This window comes from Chlorocebus sabaeus, chromosome 27 (genome assembly GCF_047675955.1).
Source record: "Chlorocebus sabaeus isolate Y175 chromosome 27, mChlSab1.0.hap1, whole genome shotgun sequence".
In the NCBI taxonomy this organism is placed as follows: domain Eukaryota; kingdom Metazoa; phylum Chordata; class Mammalia; order Primates; family Cercopithecidae; genus Chlorocebus; species Chlorocebus sabaeus.
In genome coordinates, this window is record NC_132930.1 from 49,551,021 (window position 1) to 49,575,811 (window position 24,791).

The 24,791-nt window shown below is 37.1% G+C and overlaps 1 protein-coding gene across 1 annotated transcript in view; it reads left to right on the forward strand.

The window, feature by feature from the left end:
• ZNF732 (zinc finger protein 732) overlaps window positions 1-23,092 on the forward strand; it is a 32,576-nt gene extending 9,484 nt beyond the window's left edge. Inside the window, exon 4 of the mRNA XM_073012613.1 lies at window positions 20,325-23,092. Coding sequence (XP_072868714.1) covers window positions 20,325-21,856 — 1,532 coding nt within the window. The 3' untranslated portion in view covers window positions 21,857-23,092. The remainder of the gene's footprint in view (window positions 1-20,324) is intronic.
• Window positions 23,093-24,791: the final 1,699 nt, after the last annotated feature.

A 24,791-nucleotide genomic window follows, 5' to 3' on the forward strand; every position in this document is an offset into this window, starting at 1 on the left:
TATTGTTTTAGTATAAACTGAGATTTGTGATTTAAACTCTGTGTGTGCAAATTTTCAAATTATAATTTAGTATAAAGCACAGGTTTCCAATCTTTTGGCTTCCTTGGGCCACACTGGAAGAAGAATTGTCTTGAGCCAGACATAAAATACATTAATACTAATGATAGCTGATGAACTTAAAGAAAAAGGTTGGTGAATAATTTTTGTGATATCCACCACCTTAGATAAGCAAAAAAGCCCTCTCATTCAAAGGTTTGGCCCCCACTGGATTAAAATATTTACTCACCTTCTAGATTTCTTAAATGTACTATGACATTAACCAGCTTAGAACATTGCTAATATTAAGCATTCAATCGTTACCTTGTTTCTTAGTAACGGTTATAATTTTGTCTTATTTAGTGGGAAGCCTGAGATTCTGTCATTGAGATGTATCTATCTATAGCTATACAAAAATACGTTTCTCTCACATATACCTAAATAAGTTATATATGTGTATAGTAAATTCTTAACATTGTTGATAGATTCTTGGAAACTAAGTGAAGCAACGTATCATTTTAGAAAGCGAATCTTCGGGCTGGGTGCGTTGGCTCATGCCTGTAATCCCAGCACTTTGGGAGGCTGAGGCAGGTGGATCACGAGGTTAGGAATTCAAGACCAGCCTGGCCAACATGGCAAAACCCCATCTCTACTAAAAATAAAAAAAGTTAGCTGGGCATGGTGAGGGGGCGCCTGTAATCCAGCTACTCGGGAGGCTGGGGCCGGAGAATCACTTGAACCTGGGAGGCAGAGGTTGCATTGAGCTGAGATCACGCCATTGCACTCTAGTCTAGATGACATGAGCAGAACTCTGTCTCAAACAAACGAACAAATTTTACCAGAGTTTAATTGATATAAACAAGAGTTATGTTTGGTATATAGCAACACTGCTTCATTTATAGTTGCAGTTTTCAAGAACCTGTTTTTTACATTAAGTGAGAACTTACTGTACATCTGTGTATGTGTGATATGGATTTTTCTGGTAAAAATAGTGTAACTGTATTTAATGTTTACAATGTAATGATATGCACATATTTTGTAATAATTTGATATGCATATATTTTATTGTAAAATATAGTCAAGTTGATCAGCACATCTATTACCTACATAGATAACCATTTTTTTTTTGGTAATAAAAACACTTAAGGCCTACTGTTGTAGCAAATTGTAAGCATACATTATAGTATTACTAACTATAAACACAATGCTATTTTGCTAATCTAATGCTATTGTACATTAGATTTCTCAGACTTACTCAACTTATAACTAAAATTTGTACTCTTTGAACAACATCTCCTTATGGTCCCACCCCTAGGCACCAACAACCACCATTCTACTTTCTGCTTTTTATGAGTTTACATTTTTAGATTCCCCGTCTAAGTGAGAAGCAGCAGCAGTTTCTTTGTCTGTCTGTGTTTGGCTGATTTAATTTAGCATGATGTCCTCCAGCATACACACCTCCAGATACAGGGTGTGTATATATATACACACACCCCCCCCCCCATATTTTGGCTATTGTAAATATGCTACAATGAACATGGGGCTGAAGATATTTCTTCAAGGTGCTAATTTTCTTTGGTAGTATACCCAGAAGTGGTATTGCTGGATTATATGATATTTCCATTTTTACTTTTTACTGTTTTATTTTTTTTTTTTTTTGAGTCGGAGTCTTGCTCTGTTGCCCAGACTGGAGTGCAGTGGGGTGATCTTGGCTTACTGCAACCTCCGCCTCCTGGGTTCACGCCATTCTCCTGCCTCAGCCTCCCAAGTAGCTGGGTCTACAGGTGCCCACCACCACGCCCAGCTAATTTTTTTTTTTTTTTTTTTTGGAGAGACGGGGTTTCACCATGTTAGCCAGGATGGTCTCGATCTCCTGACCTCGTGATCCGCGCATCTCAGCCTCCCGAAGTGCTGGGATTACAGGTGTGAGCCACTATGCCCGTCCTTTGTACTGTTTTTTATGATGACTTTATCAATTTACATCTCACCAACAGCATATAGCACTTACCTTGTATGTATGTCTTCTTTGGGGGAAAAAAATCTAACCTTTTGCCTATTTTTGAATGGCTTATCATCATCATTATTGTTTTGCTTTGAATTGTAAAAGTTCCTTATACATTTTGGATATAGATATTAACTTTTTTTTTTCTTTTTTTGAGACGGAGTTTCACTTTTGTTTCCCAGGCTGGAGTACAGTGGTACGATCTCAGCTCACTGCAACCTCCGCCTCCTGGGATCAAGTGATTTTTCTGCCTCAGCCTCCCAGATAGCTGAGATTACAGGCATGCCCCACAATGCCTGGCTAATTTTGTATTTTTAATAGAGATGGGGTTTCTTCATGTTGGTCAGGCTGGTCTCAAACTCCTGACCTCAGGTGATCTGCCTGCCTTGGCCTCCCAAATTTTTTATCAGATATATCGCTTGCAAATATTTATATCCTGTAGGGTTTTTAGAAATTTTGTTTTCTTTCTCTTTGCTGTGCAGAAGCAGTTTACTTTGATACAGTCCCACTTGTGTTTTCTTTTGTTGCTGTGCTTTTGATGGCATATCAAAAAAGTTACTGCCAAGGCCACTATCAATAGGGCTTTTCCATATGTGTTCTTCAGGAGTTCTAAGGTTTTTTATCTTACATTTAAATGTTTCATTTTGAGTTAATTTTGGGGTATGGTGTAAGAAAATGATCTACTTTTATTCTTTGGCTTGTGGATATCCAGTTTTTCTGGCACCATGTATTGACAAGAGTATAATTTCTGCATCGTATATTCTTGGTTCCTTTGCCAAAATTAGTTGACCTTGTATGCATAGATTTGTTTCTGGGCTGTCTATTCTGTTCCCTTGGTTTTTATATCTGTATTTATGCACATACCATACTCTTTTGCTTACTATAACTTTTAAATAAAGTTTAAAATTAGAAGGTATGATGACTCTAGCTTTGTTCTTTCTCAAGATGGCTCAGGTTATTTACAGTTGTTTAAGGTTACACTTAAATTTTACAATTGTGTTTACTATTACTGTGAAAAAGACCACTAAAATTTGGTAGGGATCCATTTGAATCTACAAATCACTTTCGATAATATACTTTGACAGTATCTGTTATCCTAATGGAATATGTTTTTATTTATTTGTGTCTGCTTCAGTTTTGTCATTATTGTATTTAGTGTCTAAAATTATTGTTATAAACTAGATTTTATATCTTGTATTTAGTGTATAAATTTTTTATTTCATTGGTTAAATTTATTTTGAATTTCTTTTTATAGTATTGCAAATTGAATTTTTTCTGTTTTTGGAAATTTTGTTACTTTATGGACATGAAACAAATATTTGTATGTTGGGCCAGGTATATTGTTCATTTTTGTAATTCCAGCACTTACAGAGGCCAAGGCATGTGGATCACTTGAGCACAGGAGTTTGAGATGAGCCTGGGCCTTGTAGTAAGACCCTGCCTCATAAACACAAACCAAAAAACTATCTACATATTTGTATGTTTGTATGTTGATATACAACATACAAATATTTGTATGTTGATTATGTATCCTTGTACCTTCATGAATGCCTTTATTCAGTTTTTGTTATTCTACTCTAGGATTTCATGTATATACATGATTGTATTATCTACAAACAGTAACATTTTTACTTCTTTTGAAAGCAGGAGAGCCTTGTTCTCCTTTTCCTTACCTAATTGTTCTGATACAAACTTTTGGTAATATGTTAAGATAGAAGCTGTGGTCCTAGAAGCATGCTTGTAGATCTGGGCCTCAGTTGTGGTCCCTGAAGCAACCCTGTGTCTGTATATTTTAAGGATTTAACAATGATTTACAGTTTCTATGATCTATTTTTTTGGCAGGTAAACATCTCCTTTTGTTGGGTCCCCAGGCTGATGAGATTACCTCTGGGTTTGCAGAGAAGGGTTGTAGTTGGGTCACAAGGGTGATGCTGGGTCTGTTGTGCGTTCTGCGTTTGATGGTTGTATTGCCAGAGATTTGGACAGTTATGGATTCTTTCTGGGCCCTGGAAAGATTAGATTTCCTTGAGGACATTAATCTATATGGCAGGCAGTAGGCTAGGGTTTTGAAGTTTGTCTGCATATTATGGCCCAAATACCAGGTGTATGAATGGGTTTGGCTTTTGCTGACTACCTGGGAACAGTTTTTACAGGTCTCTCTGTGGGCCTCTGAGTGTGTACGAATGGCCACAGACTGTGACTACATATGGCTAGAACTGAGTCACAGGGCTGCTTCAGGGACCACAGTTGAGGCCAGGATCTGCAGGCCTCCCTCCAGGGCCATGGCTGGCTGTGTCTTCCTGCAGGTCTCTTGATGGGAAGGACCACTTCTGGACTATAGCTGAGACTGAATTTGAGAGAGGTTACAGAACTGCTTTGGAATCCTCAGTAAGACCAAACTCCGTGCATCATTTCCTTGTCTGTAGCCATGTCTATGGGCTCTTGAGTTGGCCACTTGGTGAGGGCCTGCTTTTTCCTAATCAACCCCCTTGATCTTTGACTCCACTGGGGTTTCACAACCCTAACTATAGGCAAGCAATTTTCTACTTACGTTTTCTAGGAGTTTACTACATAAAATATCTTACATAAGTGGAACCTCATAAACTGTCACTTCGTTAGTGTTTTATTTCACTTAAAATAATGGCTTTAAGATTTATCCATATTGTAGCATCTGACAAGATATTTTCATTTGTGTCTAAATAATTTTTTATTGTATGTATAAGCCACATCCTTTTAAATTATTCAGCTGTTGAAGGATGTTTGAGTTTTTTCATGTTTTGGCTTTTGTAAATAATGTGGTTTGGATCTGTGTCCCCATTCAAATCTCACATCAAGTTGTAAGCCCTAATATAGGTGGGGCCTGATGGGAGGTGATTGGATTATAGGGTTGGCTTCTCATGAATCGCTTAGCACCATCCACTTTGGTGTACTGTCTTTGCCATAGTGAATAATTATTCCTGAGATATCATTTTCTTTTTATTTTTGATAGCTTATCCATTGCAGTTCAATCTAAAAGTGAAATTTCTACAGAAACATGAACTATTTTAACAAAGAAAAAAATCCCTCATTCAAACTTCTTTGTAGTGGTAATGGCTTTGCAGCATTTAGAAAACTATGCTATCAACAGGCGTTGCTTTATGAACTGAGATGCACAAAATCTAGGAAGCAGATGAAAGTGAATTATTTCTTCAACATTTTAGTAAAACTTCTGGTAATCAAAGCAAATATGGCACATAACAACTCAAGCATAAATCAAGATGGAGAGCCTGCAAAGTTTGATTTCTTAAATTTTCCAAAAAGCTATCATTGCAACATGTAGGATTTCTCCCCTATTTTAACCTTACCAGTTTCAAAGGAAAGTAAAGGGAGTAGATTACATGTAGACAGCATGTGTGCAAGTGCACACACATGCAGGGTGGCAGGTAGAGTGTCTGATTCCTTCTTCCCACTACACAAGTCTCACTTCACAGAAATCATTAGGTAAAGGAAAACCAATGAAGAGTTCTGCAGGTTTCTTTTAATAACTGAAGAGATCTCATTTTCTAAAAGCACCTTCTTCCACACTCTCTCTTGCTTCTGCTCCTACTGTGTGAGATGACTTACTCTTGTTTTGCTTCCTACCATGATTGGAAGCTTTTTGGGGCCTCCTGAGAAACAGAAGCTGCTATGCCTCCTGCAGATCCGTGAGCCAATTAAACCTCTTTTTAAAAATAAGTTATCCAGTGTCAAGTATTTATAGCAATATGAGGATAAACTAATACAGTGAATATTGTTGCAATAATATGGATGTACAAATATTTCTTTCCGATATACTTTGGATATTTTGAATAGGTGCTCAGGAGTAGAATTACTGGCTCATATAATAACTTCATTTTTCGTTCTTGGAGGAACCTCCATACATTTTTTTCAGGTGGTTGCATCACTTTTTCCCTGCCAACAGTACACAAGAGTTTCAGTTTCTCTACATTAATTACAACATTTTTTTTGCTTGATATTGGCCATCCTAATTAATGAACAATAATAACCTATTGTGTTTTTGCCTTACATTATTCTAAAAATTAGAAATTTTCTCATTCATTGTTATATGTATTTAATCTTTGGAGGAACATTTTTATCTGTTGTCTATTTGTTAATCATGTTACTTATTCTTTGTTGATTTTTTGGAATTGTTTATTCTGAAATGTTGACTTTTGTCAAATACATAATTTTTAATTTTTTGCTTTTGTGCTTCCTACATGGGACTCTTACTAAGTGTTTATGTTAATGTGTGGAGATAAATTTAACGTAGTCTCATTTTTCTGTGGTTTTAAATTTGTTGCTCATGTGTTTGATGTTATAGGTAAGTTATTCCTATATTTTCTTCTAAAAATTGTAGAGTTATAATTCTTATATTTCATTTTATTTATTTATTTATTTTATTTTTATTTTTTGAGACGGAGTCTCACTCTGTCACCCAGGCTGGAGTGCAGTGGCCGGATCTCAGCTCACTGCAAGCTCCGCCTCCCGGGTTTACACCATTCTCCTGCCTCAGCCTCCCGAGTAGCTGGGACTACAGGCGCCCACCACCTCGCCCGGCTAGTTTTTTGTATTTTTTAGTAGAGACGGGGTTTCACTGTGTTAGCCAGGATGGTCTCGATCTCCTGACCTCGTGATCCGCCCGTCTCGGCCTCCCAAAGTGCTGGGATTACAGGCTTGAGTCACCGCGCCCGGCCAATTCTTATATTTCAATATTTAACTCACTAAAGAGTTTTTGTACATGGTTCAGGGGAAGGATCCAACCTCAATTTTTCCTATGTGGATACAGAGTATTCCAACACCATTTATTGAAGAGATTGTCTTTTTCTTATTGTATGGTTATAGCAACCTTGTTGAGGATCATTTGAACATATACATGATGGTTTGTTTTTGACTCATGTCTGTAATTCCAGCACTTTGGGAGGCCGAGGTGGGCAGATCATGAGGTCAGGAGATCGAGACCATCCTGGCTAACACGGTGAAACCCTGTCTCTACTGAAAATACAAAAAAATTAGCCGTGTGTGGTGGCGGATGTCTGTAGTCCCAGCTACTCAGGAGGCTGAGGCAGGAGAATGGTGTGAACCCGGGAGGCGGAGCTTGCAGTGAGCCAAGATTTCACCACTGCACTCCAGCCTGGGGTGACAGAGGGAGACTCTGTCAAAAAAAAAAATATATATATATATTTTTTTTCAAAAAGTATTTGTGTTTTCATCAGGATTACATTGAATTTGAATATCACTGGGTAGTGTTGTCATTTAACAATATTAAATCTCCTGACATAAAGAAGAGTATGTTCAAGAGTGTGTTGGCTGGGCACGGTGGCTCACGCCTGTAATCCTAGCACTTTGGGAGGCTGAGGCGGGTGGATCACCAGAGGTCAGGAGTTCGAGACTACCCTGGCCAACATGGCGAAATCCCGTCTCTACTAAAAATACAAAAATTAGCTGGACGTGTTGGCACACGCCTCTAATCCCAGCCACTCAGGAGGCTGAGGCAGGAGAATCACCTCAACCTGGGGGGTGGAGGTTGCAGTGAGCCAAGATCACTCCATTGCATTCCAACCTGGGCAACAAGAGCAAAAGTCCATCTCAAAAAAAAAAAAAAAGTTAAGTTTCATATATTTTTGGATTTGGCAGTTTTGCTTCTGCTTTTGATTTCTAGTTTTTGTTTTGCTTTGTTTTGTTTTGAGACAGAGTCTTGCTCTGTCGCCCAGGCTGGAGTGCAGTGGCAGCATCTTGGCTGGGAGGAGCTGGGACTACAGGCATCCGCCACCACGCCTGGCTAATTTTTTGTATTTTTAGTAGAAGCAGGGTTTCACCGTGTTAGCCGGGATGGTCTTGATCTCCTGACCTGGTGATTCACCCGCCTTGGCCTCCCAAAGTGCTGGGATTACAGGCGTGAGCCACTGAGCCCTGCTGATTTCTAGTTTTATTCCATGTGGTCTGAAAGGATGTATTGTATAATTCAATCTTTAATGCATACCAGGCTTAATACCTTGATGACAAATAATCTGTACAACAAACCTTCATGACCCAAGTTTACCTGTATAACAAACCTGCACATGTACCCCCATCCTAAAATTAAAAAAAAAGTTGTTTTGCATTCTAGCAGGTTGTCCATTAAACAACTACTCATTTTCTTCTCCACTTAACCCTGTCACAGTTTGGTCTGTTTCTAAGCGTTTAACTACTTTAGATATCTTACATAAGTGGAATTAGTACTTATCTTCTTGTTCCTGGCTTCCTCCACATAAATAAAGTCTTAAAAATGTATCCTTATTGTGGATATAGAAAAACTTCTGCTTTTAAGAAGCTGAATAATAATTATTTGTATATTCAAAATTGTCCTCATTTATTTATTAAGAAAAGTTTTTTTCACTTTTGTAGATAATACTACAATGAATATGGATGTGTAAGTTACTCTTCCTTTGATAATACACGCAAGGGATTATTTACATGCTCTATTCTGTTCACTGGCACTGTCTTTTTTGAATCTAGTTATAAACTATTTCAATAACTATAGCTTCATAATAAGTTTTTGAAGTCATGATGTATGATGCTTCTGATGTTTCTCTTTTTGACGATTGTTGAGCACTTCTGGTCTCTTTAATTCTGATAAAATTTTAGGATTCCTTCTTTGTAATTTAAAGTATACCACCATTTCCTTCAGCAGTCTTTGTCAGGGGAGACAAAACTCATCTTCACACAGAGGAAGAAGCATAGAATTGGGAGTTCCTCCTGGCTGCACCATGCCTAAGCAATATGGTGAAATCCCATCTCTACCATAAAATAGAAAAACATTAGCCGGGCATGGTGGCATGCACCTGTAGTTCTAGCTACTTGGAGGCTGAGGCAGGAGGATCGCTTGAACCCTGGGAGGTCAAGTCTGGCATGAGCTGAGATTGTGCCACTGTACTCTATCCTGGGTGACAAAGTGAGACATTGTCTCAAAAATACATAAAGATATCACAGCAGCCTTAGTTGGAGGGAGACTGTGGGTCTGTTGGAGAATGGAGAGTTTAAAATTTTGCACAGAAGCTGTCACACTGTGAATCGTCTTGTGATTCTAGGTATCCTCTAGGGGTGAGAGGGGACGGAGGACTCAAAGGGAAGGAGTTCTGACCCCTTTTGCTATAAAGTGATTTCCGCACATTTACACACATGCACGCTAGGCAATGGTGTGGCCACACTTCTCTCATGACAAAGCTTCATTCTCAGGAATTGTGCTGAGAGCACCTCTGCTTCTAGAGTTTTCCAATAATAGGAAACATAAGTAAGTGCCCAGAAGACTCGGGTTCTTTCTGCCTCTCAGATCTTTAATCTGCACCAGTAACCTGTTTCATCCAGTAGCCTGGGCTTCTGGATCACCTGACCATCTTATCTCCTTGCACGCACACATTTATAAGTCAGAGCTGCCCTGCTGGGTCCAGTATCTATAGCAGTAACCAGTCCTTTCTCCAACTGTGCACTGACCCTCACTCATGGGTTCTTGATAACATCTTTTCTTATTCTGCATTTTTTCCCTCACAAACACTCTTTCCTGTGAACATAGTATGCCCCAGGTCACCCTGCAGGTGCCTAAATCCAGGCCCTGTTAGAAATCAGATGTCCATGAGTTCAAGGCAAAATTGTTGGATGTGGTTATTGCAAATATAAATGTAAAACAGAAACAGACTTAATCCTCCAGCTGGAAAAAAGGAAACGTATTTACTCCTTCCTTCTCTTAAAATATTTGACTTATAAAACTTTTATATGTAAATTATTTCTCTGCCTTTTATCTTTTTTGATGTTTTTGGTTTGTTTCTTCTTCTTCTTTTTTTTTTTTTTTGAGACAGAGTCTCACTCTGTGACCCAGGCTGGAGTGCAGTGGTACGAACTTGGCTCACCACAACCTCTGCCTCCTGGGTTCAAGCGATTCTTCTGCCTCAGCCTCCTGAGTAGCTGGGATTACAGGTGCCCACCACAACGCCCGGTGAATTTTTGTATTTTTAGTAGAGACAAGGTTTCACCATGTTAGCCAGGCAGGTCTCGATTGCCTGATCTTGTGATCCGCCCACCTCAGCCTCCCAAAGAGCTGGGATTACAGGCAGGAGCCACTGCGCCTAGCCTTTGTTGTCTTCTATGTCTCTAATTTGTTTCTATTCTATTTTTTATTATTTTATTTATTATCCTGACATTGAGATTATTCTTTTTCAAGTTATTTAAGAATTAAAGTTACAGTGTTTGAGATCTTGTTTCATATAAAAATATATTACTATAAAATTCTTTCTTAGAATTGTTTTTACATTCTACTTTTGATATGTCCTGTTTCTATTTTCATTTGTCTCAAGATACTTTTTGATTTTTCTTTTCTTTTTCTTCTTTGACCCATTGGTTGTTCAGAAACATGTTGTCTAATATATACATATTTGTAAGATTTTCAGTGTTCACTCTGCGATTGGTTTCTCATTTATAAAACTGTAGTTTTAAAAACTTGATATGATTTCAAGCTGGGCTTGGTGGCTGATGCCTGTAATCCCAGCACTTTGGGAGGCTGAGGTGGGTGGATCACGAGGTTAGGAGATCATGACCATCCTGGCTAACAAGGTGAAACCCTGTCTCTACTAAAAATACCAAAAAATTAGCCAGGCGTGGTGGCGGGTGCCTGTAGTCCCAGCTACTCGGGAGGCTGAGGCAGGAGAATGGCGTGAACCCGGGAGGCGGAGCTTGCAGTGAGTCGAGATCGTACCGCTGCACTCCAGCCTGGGCAACAGAGCAAGACTCCGTCTCAAAAAAACTAAAAAACACAAATAACTTGATATGATTTCAGTGTCTGAAAAAATAAAAAGACTTGTATGTCTTTGTTTTGGGCCAGATTTATGATGCATCCTAGAGAATGTTCCATGTGTGTTTGAGAAGAATATAAATTATTCTTTTGGATGAAATGTTCTATATATGTCTTTTTGGTGCAGTTATTTTATAGTGCTATGCAAGTAATTGTTTTCTTACTAACTTTCTGTCTGAATGATGTATTAAGTAGGGCAATATAGTCCCCTAGTACAATGTTTTTCTGTTTCTCCAGTTCTTTTAATATATGTTTATATATTTATATGCTCCAATATTAGGTACATATATATTTTTAATTGTTACATTCTTCTGACAGATTAGCCTCTTATGACTATATCATGAAGTTTTTTTTTGTAGCACTTTTTTTTAGAAGTCTATTTTGTCTGATGTAAATATAGCCTCTCCTACACTGTTTTAGTTATTACTGGCATGGAATTTTTTTTCATCCTTGAACCACTAACCTATGTATTTTCTTCCATCTAAAATAAGTTGCTTGTGCGCAGCATGTTGTTGATTTTTTAAATCTATTCAGACATTTCATGAGTGTTTTAATTTTTTGCATTAATAACAGAATATCCTACAATCGGTAATTTATAAAGAATAGAAGTTTACTTAGCTCACAATCTCGGATGCCAAGAAGTCCAAGAGCATGTCATTCCCATCTGATGACAATCATATTTCCACATCACAACATGACCAAAGTGTTGAGTCTGATGGAAGGTGTACACCAGAGCTCACTTTTATGATAGACCCACTCATGATGACTAACCCACTTGTGGAATAATGATACTGATCCTCTCATGACCTTATAACTTCTTAAAGGCCTCACTTACTAATTTTCTCACAATGGCAGTTACATTTTAACATGAATTTTGGAGGGGAAACTCAAACCACAGCAGTGTGATTTTATTGGATAACTAAATTTTTTCATATTTAAAGGAATTACTGATTGATAAGAACTTATTACTATCATTTTGTTCATTGTTTTCTGACCATTTAGTAGTTTCTGTTTTTCAGTTATTTCATGCTGACCTTCCTTGTATGGTATTGAGTTTGTTTCGTTTTTCTTGTTATATGCTTTGGTTTCTTTTGTGTGTGTATCTTCAACATTTTTTTCTCATAATTCCCAAGAGACATAAAATATCTCATAGTTTAAAAAGTCTAGCTTAAGGTAACAATCTAACTTCTTCTTTACCCACATAGGATCTTACTTTGTTTCTCAGGATGTTGTGCAGTGGTGGATTCACAGCTCAGTGCAGCCTCTAACTCCCCAATATCAAACAATTTTCCCATCTCAGTCTCCCGAGTAGCTGGGATTACAAGCACATGCCACCATGTCCAGCTAATTTTTTTGGTATTTTTTGTAGAGACAGGGTTTTGCCATGTTGCTCAGGTTGGTCTTGAACTTCTGGGCTCAAGAAATCTACCTGCCTTGGCCTCCCAAAGTGCTAGGTTTACAGGCATGCATTATCAGGCCCAACTACTTATTTTTTCAAAAAGAATAAATAGCTTTCTGAAATCTTTATTTGATTTTATTCATGTATTTATTTTAGAGACAGGGTCCTGCTATATTGACGAGGCTGGTTTTGAACTCCTGGCCTCAAGCAAAAGTTAACTTCAAGGTATAAAAATATTAAACAGTTTTACTACCTTCAACACACTATGTCACACTTTACATCTTTTTATATTATATATCATTAACAAATTATTGAAGCTCTATGCTTTATTCACTTTGTGTGTGTGTTTTTTTAAATTCTAATTAGGAACTTTCAAATGACTTTTAAGTTTGCTGATTTTTTCCCCCTGTATAACCGAGTCTCTTGTTAAAGCTTTCTGTTAAATATTTTAGTTCTACTATTGTGTACTGCAGCTCCAGCATATCTTCTTGGTTATTTTTTAATGGTTTTCTTTATTATAATTGGTTTTCTCCATGCATTGTTGCAAAAAATTTAGTAATCTGTGTACTTTTGCATCTTATTGAGATTTTTAAAGAAAATTATTTTAAATTCTCTGCTGGCCATTTTTTAGTTCTGTGTTTTATTGTTAGTGGTTCCTGGAGCATTTTTAGTTTCCTTTCATGCTGTTATGTTTGCCTGATCCTTCATAATTTGTGAAGCCTTGTTTTGATGTTCTTGCATCTGAAGGAGTAAATACCTGTTTCAGTCATTATAGACTAGTTTGAGGAGGTAAATATCTTCTCTTATTGGATTTCTGGGCTGATGAGATTTCCACTGAGATTGCAATAAAGTGCTTTGGAATACGGTGACATAACTACTACTGGGTTTGCAGTGAAATTCCTGCTTGCAGATCTGTCATCAGGGCATCAGACAGTTCTGGATTCTGTTTTTTGAGTAGACTGAACTTTCTTCAAGATGTTGATCAATATGACTGGCACTGAGGAAAAAAACCCTCCAGTTATATCTGCAGATTAAGTTGCTGATACAATCAATGTGAGCAGGTGTGGCTCCTGCTGTGTCGCCCTTGCGAGGTGTTTGGAAATGCTCTGAGTCAATGGACAGGTTCCTAGATGAGCATTACTGATCCTTGATCACATCTGAGAGGGTGGGAAACTGATTCATAGGGCTGCTTCAGGATACATAACTGAGACCAAAGTCTTCAGGTCTGTTTCTGGGTTCATGGCATTTCTCCCTCTGGATTTCTAGGTGGGTAGGACTTCTTCCAGACTCTAGATGACAGACACCAGAGCTTGGTTAATAGGACTGCTTCACAATTCACGGTGGGAATAAAGTCAGCCAGCATGCCTAAAGGAGCACATACACGTGTGCTTTTTGGCAGGTCCCAGGTTAGGAAAAACTTCTTCTGGACTTGGTTTCATGGACTTGGAGCCAGGTTATAGTGCCATGTCAAGATCCACTGTCAAATAATTATTGGCAAGCCTACATCCAGGGCCACAGATGGATGTTTCTGTCTGTGAGTGTCTGGGCAGGATTTCTTCCACACCATGACTGACATGGGCAAAGGGTGGATTTGGGGCTAATTCACAGATCACAGATAAAACCAGCTTCTAAAGGCCTTTCACCTGAGGCATAGGACATTATAAATTCTCCTAGGTGTCTTCGCAGATGGTGCTAGTGGCAGGAACAAAACCAAATGGTCTACAGCTAAGTCTACAATGAAAATTGGACATATTTTTTTCTGTAGCTGGGACCGTGATGGGCAAGCAATGCCACTCAAGCAAGGGCATGCCTTTTCAATACAGCCCTCCTCAGTCTTGGGTTCACAACCCTTGACATGGATTCCAAAGCTCCCATAAATTTCCTTTTTCAGGACATAACTGCTGCTGCTTTTTTTCTTTTTTCTTTTGGCAGAATTTTTTACTATTGTTGCCCAGGCTGGAGTGCAGTGGCGCCATCTCAGCTCACTGCAACCTCTGCCCCCTGGGTTCAAACAATTCTGCTGCCTCAGCCTCCCGAGTAGGTGGGATTACAGGCATGCGCCACCACACCGGCTAATTTTTTTGTTTTGTATTTTTAGTAGAGATGGTCAGGCTGGTCTTGAACTCCTGACCTTGTGATCCACCTGCCTCAGCCTTCCAAAGTGCTGGGATTACAGGTGTGAGCCACTGCGACCATCCATTTTTTTTTTTTTTAACTGCTGTACATTGCATGTCAAAGATTCAAAATGCTGGATCTTCATAAGTACATAGTCACAGTTGAAAACTGTAGTTGTTTAAAGGATTGTTTTTATGCTACATCTACATCTGTATTATATTCTGTATTTTATAGGTCAGAATTTTTTATTCAAACTATTTTACTGGGGAGTCTTTTTTCATGTAGGTTCTCCTCAATTATTTCCTTTTTTTGTTTTTCATCTTCATATTTCTATGGTAATTTTCAACTCTGTACCTTTTATGACCATGTGGTGTTTAATTCAAATAAAAATCATTGGGTTTCACTTGGAGCAATTTAAAATATATGTATAATTCAGACATTTGTATAGCCTATAAAAGTTATCTATGTGGTGTTTGCCTGTGTGAATAATGCCCCTACCTGGTTTATAAATTTTTTTTTTGGTGGTCATCACTGTTTTCTTTTATAGGTGAGTAGTCAAGGAAACAGTAAAAAAAATTACCACCTATTTATTGTTTGATTATATGTTATTCTGTGAGAGAAACACTTTTTATTTGAAGGTGATTTTTCAAAAATATAACCTTTTTAGGTAGATATAAATATTTAGTTGTGATTAAAAACATAACATTGCTTAAAGGTTTTCAAGTGTACAGTCTAGTGGAGTTAAGTACATTTACATTATTTTGAAATGGATCTCTAGATTAATTTTATCAAAGTAAAGTTTAATACCCTATAGACAATAAACTGCCATTTTTTTCTCTTCAGCTCCTGACAAACACCATTTTACTATTTCTATAATTTTGACTGATTTTTATATTCTTATTGGTGTAATTATATTATGTTGTTTTTTGAGATGGAATCTCGCTCTGTTGCCCAGGCTTGAGTGCAGTGGGGTGATCTCGGCTCACTGCAAGCTCCGCCTCCCGGGTTCATGCCATTCTCCTGCCTCAGCCTCCCTAGTAGCTGGGACTACAGGCACCTGCCACCATGCCCTGCTAATTTTTTTTTTTGTATCTTTAATAGAGATGGGGTTTCACCATGTTAGCCAGGATGGTCTCAATCTTCTGACCTCGTGATCCGCCCTCCTTGGCCTCCCAAAATGCTGGGATTACAAGCGTGAGCCTCCGTGCCAGGCCCCCATGTCTGTTTTTTTTCACTATCTCATTTTACTTCAGATAATGTTCTTAGGCTTTGTTTTTGTAAGATTGTCCTGCGTGGGAAATGCGTGAGGGGAGAAGAAAAGACACACACATACACACACACACACACACACAATACCTTTAAGGGTAAACAGCCTTTATCCCATGTAAACGGCAATGAAGATATATAAGCAAATGATATAATAAACAAATTACAATGGGAAGGGGAGAAGAAAAAGGAGATACATATATTTACATTCACCAGACTATGGAGGATTCACCACTAGACCAGGAAGCAATAGCCTGGGCTCCAGAGTCAGGCACCATACTCGGACTATGGAAGATTCACCACCAGACCAGGAAGCAACAGCTTGGGCTCCAGAGTTCGCCACCCATCCGTGCACAGATGAAGAGAGGTCTCATTTGCTTCGGCGTGGTCTGGGACCCTAGCTCTTTTTGTAATGAGTTGTTTGGCACGAGGCCCAGTCAGGGCCCTTTGTGACTGGACTCAAGGAACACAAAAAGGTCAATTTGTTTTTGTGATTGTCTATTGTTTTTCAATAACTAACACATAGAAATAGATTGAAGTAGAAATTCCTTTGAAACAGTGCTGGATGAACATCTCAAGGGGCTCACATAACCCATTCTGGGATTTGGTGACCATTGTTTATGTCATGTTCAGTTGAGTTCAAATTTAATATTTAACTTCTCCTCCACAAAGATGTGTCAGAATATCTGTTTTAAAATAAATATTGTATGTATGTCACATTTAAAAATATTGATCTCTAAAGGGACATTTGTGTTGCTTCCAGGAATTGTCTTCTATAAATAGTAATTACCATGCATGTGTAAATATGTATTTAAAGTCCTTCCTTGAGTATTTTTGGAATATTTTGGATATTGTGATGTGGTACCATGTGTATGTCTATATTGTTTTTAAGTTGTATACTTATTTTGTTTGTGTGTAACAATGGTGGTTTTACCCTGCCTATGTGAGTAGTCATTGAAATTCTCCTAATTTTACCCTCTATTTATTTGTAAATCTATATTTGTGTGTGTGAGAAACACTTTTGTGATTTGAAGATAATTTCCAAAACTCATACCTCTTTTAGATATTTTTGTTTTAAAAAATGTATAATATTTAAAATTTTGTATATTTTTAAATACTCATCTTAGTCACATTTTATTAAGTTTTATGCACTATATTTTTAGAATGTTTATCTTGCAAAGCTAACACTCAATATATCTTAATTATGTACTTTTTCTATTTTCTCGCCCTTTATACAAACAATTCTATTTTTTATTTTTAAAGTCAAACTGCTTTAGATATCTCATGTAAGTTGATTCAATTTGTCTCTTTGTGATTTTTTGTGGTATAATGTCATCAAGATTTATCTTTATTGTACTTGTTTGAATATTTTTTGCTTTTTACAAACTAATATTTCATTATTTTAATAATTGAAATTATATTTATCAATTTAATGAGAGAAATCTGCATTGCTTTTATTTGCTTTCAGGAACAATGCTGCAATAATTATGAGTGTCTAAATTACTCTTCATATGACCATGTGTGAGAGTTCATATTTTTTGCCAGATTTTATTTAGTTGATCTAGCTGTTCAGCTTTATACCCATCCCAAATTGTTTTAATTCTTTAGATTTGCATGTGTTTTGAAATCAGGAGCTGTGAAGCCTCTGAGATTGCTTCTGTTTTTGAAGATTGTTTGGTACTTCACTGTTTCTTAATTCCATATAATATGGGGGTTGCTGTTTCTATTATTATAAGAATTTAATTACAAATTTGCCAGGGATTGCATTTAATCTGTAGATTATATTGAGCAGTCTAGACCTCATTATTTCTTTCTTTTTTTTTTTTTTTTTTGAGACGGAGTCTCACTGTGTCACCCAGGCTGGAGTGCAGTGGCTGGATCTCAGCTCACTGCAAGCTCCGCTTCCCGGGTTTACGCCATTCTCCTGCCTCAGCCTCCGGAGTAGCTGGGACTACAGGTGCCCGCCACCTCGCCCAGCTAGTTTTTTGTATTTTTTTGGTAGAGATGGGGTTTCACCGCCTTAGCCAGGATGGTCTCAATCTCCTGACCTCGTGATCTGCCCGTCTTGACCTCCCAAAATGCTGGGATTACAGGCTTGAGCCACCGCGCCTGGCAACCTCATTATTTCAAACTTTGAACAAGAGCATGCTTAAGTGTATGTTGTTTAAATTCTATAAATATGTAAATTGTTTACTTTTCTTTATTTCTACTCTGATTCCAGTTTGGTCATTAAAAGTAATCTGTAAAATTTCAATTTTAAAAACTGTAAGACTTTTTTTGTGCCCTGACATGCAGTCTATCAAGGAGAATATTCTATGAGCTATTCAGAAGGGTGTGTATTTAGTTGTTGCCGAGCCGTGTACTCTACAGTTCTGTTAGGCATAATTGTTTGATACTGCTTTCAAGTCTCCTGTTTCCTTATGAATATTTTATCTCATTCCATTATTCCTTACAGAAACTGGGGTATTTAAATATCCTACTATAATTATATTGCTCTCTTTGTCTTGCTTTAATTCTGTCAGTGTTGACTTTGTATATTTGGAACTCAATGTTGGAGAGACACACACACATATTAACATATGTGTACACATATTTGTCATTAGTTCCCAGTAAATGAACCTTTTTATTATTTTATTATTGTTTAATGTCCTCCTTAGGACTTTTTAAAGTATATTTTACGAAACAGGACAGTTTTGACTTAAGATGTACTTTGTATTACATAATTTGGACCTCTTATTTGGTTATTTGCATGAAATATCTTTTCATTTTGCCTTTTTCAGTCTTTTTAAAATCATTACATCTCAAGTGACTCCTGTAGAAAAGCAAGTTGGATCTTGTGTTTTAATTTTTGCAATCAATCCCCTTATTTGGTGCATGTATTTTGAATGGAAACTTTATTTCATAAATATTTGAATAATTTGCTGAAATAGACTTACTCATCTTGTTGTTTTACTGGATTATTTTATTTTTGTCCATTATTTTCTTTTTCTGTCTTCCTTAGTGTCTTTTTTATTTTTGTATTGCTATACCTTTACTTCTTATTTTTTGGTGTATCTATACAGATACTTTTTTTCTGGTATCTTGAGAATTACATAAAGTTTCTTTAAAATAATATATTTTAAACTGGTAAAAACTTAAGTTGAATTTGAAAATTCTTCCTCATTACATCTGCCCTCAACTTCATTATTAATGTCAGTAATCATATTGTTGTTATATATTAACAGATTATGATGAACAGTTTATGATTATTTTTATGCTTTCTACAATTTTAGAGATTACAATATTTTCTGTAATATTATAGTGGTACATAACTGTGTATGTGTGTATCTTTTTCAGAAAGTTATGTATTTTCATATGATTATGTTTGGTTTTCTTGCATTATGTTATTTTCATGGGAAGTACTTTCTTGAGCATTGTTTTGGTAAGACGTGTTGTGCTAATGTACTTTTTCAGCATTTGGTTATCTTGAAAGGTCTTTATTCTTCATTTTTAGGACAGTTTTGCTGGTTATATGAAGACCACAGTTATAAATGACACATCACTTTTATTTTGCAGCTTCTAAGATGCCCTTTTTGAGTTTGATTTTTGAAACTTTGCTTATATATGTGCTTTGCTGTAAATCTGTGTGTAACCTAGTTGAAGTTTGTTGAGCTTCCTTTTCTACATGCTTTTTTTAACTTGAAAATTTCTTAGTCTTTATTTTGCATTTTTCACCTTCATGATTTGTTTTTTGTGTTTTTAACGTTTACATTGATGTTCTCATTTTTCTGATTACATTTTGTTGTGTTTCCATTTAGCTTATTCAGCATTATTCAGGTTACATTTAAAAAATTTGTATATCTTTGTTTTTATGTTGTTTTCTGAAAAATTTAAAATTGTTTAATCAGACCATGTTCTAATATTTTGTATACATTATAATATTTGCTTGTTATTTGAACATTAACAAAAAGCTATTTATCACAACCTTTATAATGTTGCTTTGTCCTGACATAGTCTGAAGCCAGTTGTCTTTGATACAGATTATGGGAACCTCTCATACATGTTGGAAGGATGTGTCTTGTCTAGAATTTTGTGTTTACTTTTTAGCTGAAAGGGTTTGTTCATGTTTCCTCTTAAGAGTCTTTAATCACTTGCTCTGTTGTCTGTATTTAGCACTTCAGTCTGCTCTTGAAACATGTACATTTGGTCTTAGCAGACCCAAGCTGTCCTTCCAAAGTATATCACCATTTCTTTCAGCACTCTTTTGTTATTGGAGGCAGAAACCAGTTTTTGAAAGATCCCCAAAAGCCAGAAGTAAGGATACGTGTCAGTATTTTTCTTCTCTTTTAAGTAAGAAGACAGGAGTTGACAGTTTACTTCTAATGGCACAGTGCTATATTGGAGAGGAGGAAGAACTGTGGTTGGTAAATGTAACAAACCTTCCTTCCTGTTCTATGTGGCTCTTGGCATTGTGCTTACCTGAGGCATTGCATGTAACTCATTTGTAGATTTCACTAAAAGGCATTTTGATCAGTATATGTTTGTTACATGTGTATGAAGAAATTATGGCCTGTGGTATTTTGTTATGCCATCTTACTAATATACTTTGTATAAGTTTACATATTAGATTTTTAAAGTATATTCATATGAATCTAGTAAGCAGGATAGTTTATTTTTATTTCTTTCAGCTATGTGTTCTCATTTCACCCAAGACTTTTTGCCAGTGCAGGAGATAGAAGATTCATTCCACAAACTTATATTGAGAGGATATGAGAAATGTGGACATGAGAATTTACAATTAAGAAAAGGCTGTAAAAGGAAGGTGCAGAAAGCAGGTTATAATGAATTTAGTCAATGCTTGTCAACTACCCAGAGCAAAATATTTCACTGTAATGCACATGTCATAGTGTTTAGTAAATTTTCAAATTCAAACCAACATAAGACAAGACATACTGGAGAGAAACACTTTAAAGAATGTGGCAAGTCATCTCAGAAGTTCTCAGACCTAACTCAGCATAAAGGAATTCAGGCTGGAGAGAAACCCTACACATGTGAAGAAAGTGGCAAAGACTTTAAATGGTATTTAGTCTTTAATGAATATAAGGTAATTCATACTGGAGAGAAACCCTTCATATGTGAACAATGTGGCAACATCTTTACCACATTCTCAAACTTTGCTAAACATAAAGTTCATACTGAAGAGAAATCTTTCAAATATGAAGAATGTGGCAAAGCCTTTAATAGGTCCTCAACCCTTATTAAGCATAAGAGAATTCATGCTGAAGAGAAACCCTTCACATGTGAAGAATGTGGCAAAATCATTACCTCATCCTCAAACATTGCGAAACATAAGAAAATTCATACCAGAGAGAAACTCTACAAATGTCAGGAATGTGGCAAAGCTTTTAATAGGTCCACAACCCTTACTAAACATAAGAGAATTCATACTGGAGAGAAACCCTACACATGTGAAGAATGTGGCAAAGCCTTTAGCAGGTCCTCAGTTCTGAATGAACATAAGAGAATTCATACTGGAGAGAAGCCCTACAAATGTGAACAATGTGGCAAAGCCTTTAGACAATCTGCAACCCTTAATAAACATAACAGAATTCATACTGGAGAGAAACCCTACCCATGTGAAGAATGTGGCAAAGCCTTTAGTCGGTTCACTACCCTGAATGAACATAAGAGAATTCATACTGGAGAGAAGCCCCACAAATGTGAAGAGTGTGGCAAAGCCTTTATATGGTCCACAGACCTGAATAAACATAAGATAATTCATACTGGAGAGAAACCTTACAAATGTGAAGAGTGTGGCAAAGCCTTTGGATGGTCCGCATACCTGAGTAAACATAAGAAAATTCATACTGGAGAGAAACCTTATAAATGTGAAGAGTGTGGCAAAGCCTTTATATGTTCCAGAGCCCTGAATAAACATAAGACAATTCATACTGGAGAGAAACCTTACAAATGTGAAGAGTGTGGCAAAGCCTTTGGATGGTCCACATACCTGAGTAAACATAAGAAAATTCATACTGGACAGAAACCTTATAAATGTGAAGAGTGTGGCAAAGCCTTTAGACATTCCAGAGTCCTGAATAAACGTAAGATAATTCATACTGGAGATAAAACCCCCAAATGTAAAGGATGTGGTAAAGCCTTTAAGTGGCCCTTATATCTTAATCAACATAATAAAATTTTTACTGGAGAGAAACTCTAGAAATAGGAAGAATGTGGCAAAGCCTTTGAATGATCCACAAACCTGAATGAACATAAGAACATTTGTACTGGAAATAAACTCTACAAATATGAAGAATGTGGCAAAGCTTTTGGATGGTCCACAATCCTGAATGAAAATAAGAGAATTCATACTGGAGAAAAAACCTACAAATGTAAAGAATGTGGGAAAACCTTCAAACAGTCCTCATACCTGAATCAACATAAGTTAATTCATGCTGGAGAGCAACCCTACAAATGTGAAGAATGTGGCAAAGCTTTTGGATGGTCCACAATCCTGAATGAACATAACAAAATTCATATGGGAGACAAACCCTACAAATGCAAAGAATGTGGGAAAGCCTATAAACAGCCCTCACCCATGAATAAACATGAGAAAATTCATAATGGAGAGAACCCCTACAAATGTAAGGAATGTGGCAAAGTCATTACGTCATCCTCAAACTCTGCTAAACGTAAGAGAATTCATACTGGCGAGAAACCATATAAATATTTAGAATGTCATAAAACCTTTAATAGCTTCACAACCCTAATTAAACATAGGACAATTCATACTGGAGAGAAATCCTACACATGTGAAGAATGTGGCAAAGCCTTTAGACAGTCCGGAATCCTTTATGTACATAGGAGAATTCATACTAGAGATGAAATCATACAAATGTAAAGGATGTGGAAAAGCCTTTATGCTGTACTCCAGCATTCTTAAACATAAGAGAACTCGTACTGGAGGAATGTCTTACCAATATGAAAAACGTGGCAGTCTTTAAATGCTCCTCAATCCTTTCTAATCATAAGATAATTCATAATGGAGAGAAACTCTACAAATGTGAAAAATGTGGGAAAGCTTTTAACCATATCTCTCTGTTCTAAACATAAGATATATGACATTGGTGAGAAGCCATATGAAAATTTAAAATGTGGCAAAGACTTCAAATTCTTTTTTTTTTTTTTGAGATGGGGTCTCACTCTGTTGCCCAGGCTGGAGTGCTGTGGCGCAATCTCGGCTCACTGCAAGCTCCGCCTCCCGGGTTCACGCTATTCTCCTGCCTTAGCCTCTGGAGTAGGTGGGACTACAGGCACCCGCCACCATGCCTGGCTAATTTTTTGTATTTGTAGTAGAGATGGGGTTTCACTGTGTAGCCAGGATGGTCTCGATCTCCTGACCTCGTGATCCACCTGCCCAGCCTCCCAAAGTGCTGGGATTACAGGCGTGAGCCACCGTGTCTGGCTTTTTTTTTTTTTTTGAGATGGAGTCTCCTTCTCTCCCCCAGGCTGGAGTGCAGTGTCATGATCTCAGCTCACTGCAAGCTCCGCCTCCTGGGTTCATGCCATTCTCCTGCCTCAGCCTCCTGAGTAGCTGGACTACAAGCGCCTGCCACCACACCAGGCTAATTTTTTGTATTTTTAGTAGAGACAAGGTTCCACCATGTTAGCCAGGATGGTCTCGATCTCCTGACCTTGTGATCCACCTGTCTCGGCCTCACCAAGTGCTGGGATTACAGGCGTGAGCCACTGTGCCCGGCAGACTTCAAATTCTCATCACATCTTACTGTGTATAATTACTACTAAAGAAAACTAGAAATACAAAAAATGTGGCAGAACTTTTTACCAATGTTCATATCTTTTTGCATGTGATAGCATTTACACGTGAGAGTAATTGTACAAATATAAAAATACAAAAGCCATTAATGTCTACTCACATCTTACCAGACATCAGAATTTACAGTTAACAAAAGCATTATAAGTATAATTTCTGTTGAAAGGCCTTTTAGAAAGTATAGGCCATTAAAGCGAAGAAGAGTATTCTTCAGACAGACAATACAAAGATAAAGACGGTTGTAGTGCCTGTACTTGTATCTTGGATCTTACTGTATACATTTTTTTTTTTTTTTTTTTTTTTACTAGCAGAAGACACAGAAGCAGTTGCTCAAACTTTGTTCAACATCAGAGAATTTATATTGGAGCGAAATCCTATAAATGTAGAAAAACATCTGCTCAAAAACTGCAGCTTAAGAAACACTAGAGAGTTTATATTAGAAGATAATTTGTAGATGCAATAAATGTGGAGAAATATTTAGGCTAAAATTAAGACTAAACATCAGAGGATTTACTGGAGAAAGAACTAAGGAACTAACACTTTACAAGGAATCAGAATATTAAGTGTACAAAAATCCAAAGTTGAACCTGTTAGAAACTTTCTTGGTGGGCCGAGTGCGGTGACTCATGCCTGTAATCCCAGCACTTTGGGAGGCTGAGGCAGGCGGATCACGAGGTCAGGAGACCGAGACCATCCTGGCTAACACAGTGAAACCCCATCTCTACTAAAAATACAAAAATTAGCTGGGCGTGGTGGCGGGCGCCTGTAGTCCCAGCTACTCAGGAGGCTGAGGCAGGAGAATGACTTGAACCCAGGAGGCAGAGCTTGCAGTGAGCTGAGATTACACCACCGCACTCCAGCCTGGGCAACAGAGGAAGACTCTACCTAAAAAAAAAAAAAAAAAAAAAAAAAAAAAATCTGCATATGTAAGTTGAAAAGAAGATTTTTGAAGACATTTCATTCAAAGTATTTTTTTACTTGAAAAAATATAGATTTTTTGAAAAGCAAATAATTCAAATCCAAAATTATAGTATTTCAACGTTCTCATTTATGTGAAAGCATGTGATGAATTATTGCTGCATCAGAGATATTAGAAATTCCATTAGGTGGGCAGTATTCATGAACTTTTACATGAAAATGAAAGAGAAAGAACAGACATGAAAGATGCCTGAGGAAAATCTAAGCAGTGAGGCTTTTTGTGATTAACTTAGAGTGATATGCATGAGGTAGGTGTTCAGAGTAACATTTTGCATTATAGTGAGAAACAATCTCAATTTTAGTAGTAAATTGTTTTACCAATTGTACATTTATGTAATAAATT